The sequence below is a fragment of the Limulus polyphemus genome, unplaced genomic scaffold (genome assembly GCF_000517525.1).
Source record: "Limulus polyphemus unplaced genomic scaffold, Limulus_polyphemus-2.1.2 Scaffold3441, whole genome shotgun sequence".
NCBI lineage: Eukaryota > Metazoa > Arthropoda > Merostomata > Xiphosura > Limulidae > Limulus > Limulus polyphemus.
Genome location: NW_013669051.1, coordinates 40272 through 43943, shown reverse-complemented (window position 1 = coordinate 43943; position 3672 = coordinate 40272). Strand labels below are relative to the sequence as shown.

Genomic DNA, 3672 nt, shown 5'->3' with positions numbered 1-3672 from the left:
TCAAAACTCTATTTAAAAAAACAAAAAAGCCTTTGCACTTTTTGCTCATTATCCAAAAGTCATGGAGATTGCCTGTGTTAATAGCACCCAAATGCATTGGGGATATTTCATCTATCAGACAAAATCCAAAAATGAGATGAGAAACCAGTCAGCAATCGTGGAATATTCATTAAGGGTACAGAGTTGAGTGCTTATGCCAACAACATCTCAACTCTTACTGCCTTTCACTGTCTGCAGCCAGTTGTGGGAAGGCAGTTACCCTTAAAGAGATGTAATAAAGTTAAAAGTACTTTTATTTCTACTTTTAACTTTATTATAAAGGAACAGTACACATGGAACGTGCTAAAAGTATTGTTAAATGGGTTAGAATCTCTGGAGTGAATCAAGAGAGATTCCTTAAATTGTCACAAGTCTAAAATTTTCATTCGATAAAGTGTCTCATTGATTGTAAAAAGACAAATATAGTTAAAACAACAGAAGCATACAATCTGGGAACCCTACAATTATCTGGTTTAAATGAACACTTCTTTCTTGTAGATTTATATTTTTCCATTTTTTGTTGAAATTTTAATTGCTATCTGTTTTATCTTTTCCTGATTTGTAATTTTTATGTAATAGATGTAGTTTTGCTTAGAATTTTCATTCTCAACATTCAAAATACTATGCACGCAAGTTCTTTGAATTCTGCACATGCACCTTTGCTGTAAATTGTATGATCTGATGAAGAGCCCCAGCTCAAAATGTCATCTTTCTGTTAATTAAAAAAACAAAAAATTGGTTGTTCAAACTATTATTTAATTTAGTATCATTGATTGTGCCATGTGCTTTAGTGTGATATTCTGTGGTGGTTTCTTTGTTGTCAAGATTACTTTAAAAAGAAATAATGAATTTCTATTCACTTTTGTGGCAAATCAAAGGTGATTTAAATTTGCCACATTGAGTAAAGCTTCACATCTGTGAGTGTGGTGATTAGCTAGTGTGAGCAGAGTTATACTTAGCTTTCACTCTCTCTGGAACTGAACCAAGAAAGTGTCCCTGATTTCAACAGATAAACTTGGTTTCTTTGGCCAGTTGACAGTTACCTCACTATCTTTTTTCTCTCACAGCATTAGTCAGCTATAACATTCACAATGCTAACTTGGCCAGCAAAGGATATTAGTTGCTAATTCTTTCAACCCGGATACTGTTTGTTACTGCAATAACCTCTTGGATAGAATGGATATTATTTTCTTAAGAGAATAAAGTAACAAAGTAATTTAGAACAAGGTTCTTTCATTGACTTTTAGGACCTCATGTTTACGCTAAAACTACATCCAAACTAAATAAATGAAAACATTTTTAATTTCTGTATGCCTGTTTATCACACTTTTTCTCCCTTCTGTATTTCTGGCTTTTCCTCAAGCCAACAATTAAAACTAATCTTAAAACCAATAACCTTTAAACTTGTGATATGGTCAAGGAGCACATTAATTTTATTATTGAAAACGTACACTCCAAGTAGATGCCACAATAGCTATTAGGTCACCAAGAAATTAATGTTTTGTTTTGGAACACTTTCATTAACAGCCCCCCATAAAACGTATATCGCATATAACAGTTAAATGAACCACCTAAACGTCACTTTAGTGTAGCCTATATAATGTGTAAAGTTTAGTATACTCTAATCCCTTATGGTGATGGCACACCATGATACACAGATTTGGCATGTAATGCTGTTTGAATACAAGTAAGGAACAACGCTTCTGTAGCCACAAAGAGTATCAGAGAAGTTTATGGAAATGTTGTAGGTGTCAACGATGGTTCAGAAAATTTCATTCAGGTGACTTTAGCCTTAAAAACTGTGATGGCAGGGGCTGAAATGTTGGAATTGATAATGATGCTCTGAAGATGCTTGTTGAGTCTAACCCAAGGCAACACACTTGTGAAATGGCCCTGAATTTGCATGTCTCCCATGAAACAATACGTAAATATCTAAGGAATATGGGTAAACTCCTTAAAGAAGGTGTTTGGGTGCCTCACGAACTCTCTGATGATCATCATTTCCAACATGTGAATGTTGCTTTGTCTCATCTGGCGCGTGAACCATTTTTGGACAGAATTGTCACTGGTAATGAAAAATGGATTTTCTATGCAAATATTAAATGCTAAAAACAATGGCTCAGTCCTTGACAAAACTCACTTCCGACACCAAAACCTGGACTCCATCCACAGAAAGTGATGCTTTGCATTTGGTGGGACATTAAGGGAGTAATCCATTTCGAACTCCTCAATCCACAATGAATTGTCAATGCAGAGATCTATAGTCAGCAACTGGAATGTTTAAATCAAGCCCTTCATCAGAAATGCCCTTCACTCGTCAATCGGAAAGGGGTTCTTTTTCTCCACGACAGTGTACGTTCACATGTAGCACATTTGACGCAACACAAGATTATGGAGTTGGGAAGTTCTCCCCCACCCACCATATTCTCCAGATATGGCACCATCAGATTACCATTTTTTTCGTTTGCTGCAACACCATCTTAATTGGAAAACATATGCAAATGTGGAAGGTTTTAAAGAGGACATTGATGTGTTTTTTGCTTCAAACCCAAGTGATTTCTTTAATCAGGGTATTAACCACCTGATTGTATAATGTAAAAGCATCATCAATAAGAATGGAGACTATTTCATTTAATAAATGTTTTTTGATAAATAAATTGTTCGAGTTTTTCATCTAAAAAAAAGGCAACATTAATTTCTTGACGACTTAATACAATACAAGATAAAAAACCCTTTAACATTAATTCCAGTAAAAGAAAATGCATTTTTTTAGTTTTAATTTTCAAAATAAAAGAAACTAAAAATATACTAGGTATATTAAAGTGAAATCATCTTTTAAGTTGAAGCTTTTAATTTTTACAAATGTTACTATCATAAATCATTAATAAAGAAATACCCTATAACAGTGAAAAATACATATGAGAATACACTAACATAGATAAAGCACTGCTTAAGTATATACAATCAGAAAAAGAAGTAAAGAAAACATAGAGCTACACTGCCCATTTTAAGATTGAAAATATTAACAATTGGAACAACTATTTAAGACAAAAAAATGTTACATTTTATAGCCTTAACCAAACAAATTAAATTTAATATTGGGACCCATTTTTGAATCAACATACTAAAGTTTTAAATATAACTTTAAGATGTGCAAAAATATTGATATAATTACATTAACTTTTGAAAGGATAAAAACAGGCATTTTATACAAAAATAATGATATTATGACCTTGATTTTTCAGAGGATATGGACTGGCATTCAAAAGGATATACTTGAGTAATGATCATTTTTCAGAGGATGTAGACAGATATTCTAAACCAAAATATTGTTATAATGACATTTTCAGAAGATATTGATAGGCATTCTAAATCAATATACTTATGTCATGATGTTGATTTTTCAGAGTATATGGACAGGCATTCTAAATCTTCAAGTTAGTGATGAAACAGATTTTTTCAAGAGTGGGGCAGGTTCCATGGATGTAGCAAGGTAAATAATCAATATAATTTATTGGTTTCAGAACCAGTTTAACCAAATTATTAAACAAGAGTGGGGCAGGTTCCATGGATGTAGCAAGGTAAATAATCAATATAATTTATTGGTTTCAGAACCAGTTTAACCAAGTTATT

The 3672-nt window shown here is 32.7% G+C and overlaps 1 protein-coding gene across 1 annotated transcript in view; it reads left to right on the top strand.

The window, feature by feature from the left end:
- LOC106469348 (mitochondrial 10-formyltetrahydrofolate dehydrogenase-like) overlaps nucleotides 1-3672 on the top strand; it is a 66419-nt gene that overhangs the window by 32162 nt on the left and 30585 nt on the right. Inside the window, exon 9 of the mRNA XM_013929836.2 lies at nucleotides 3447-3532. Coding sequence (XP_013785290.2) covers nucleotides 3447-3532 — 86 coding nt within the window. The remainder of the gene's footprint in view (nucleotides 1-3446; nucleotides 3533-3672) is intronic.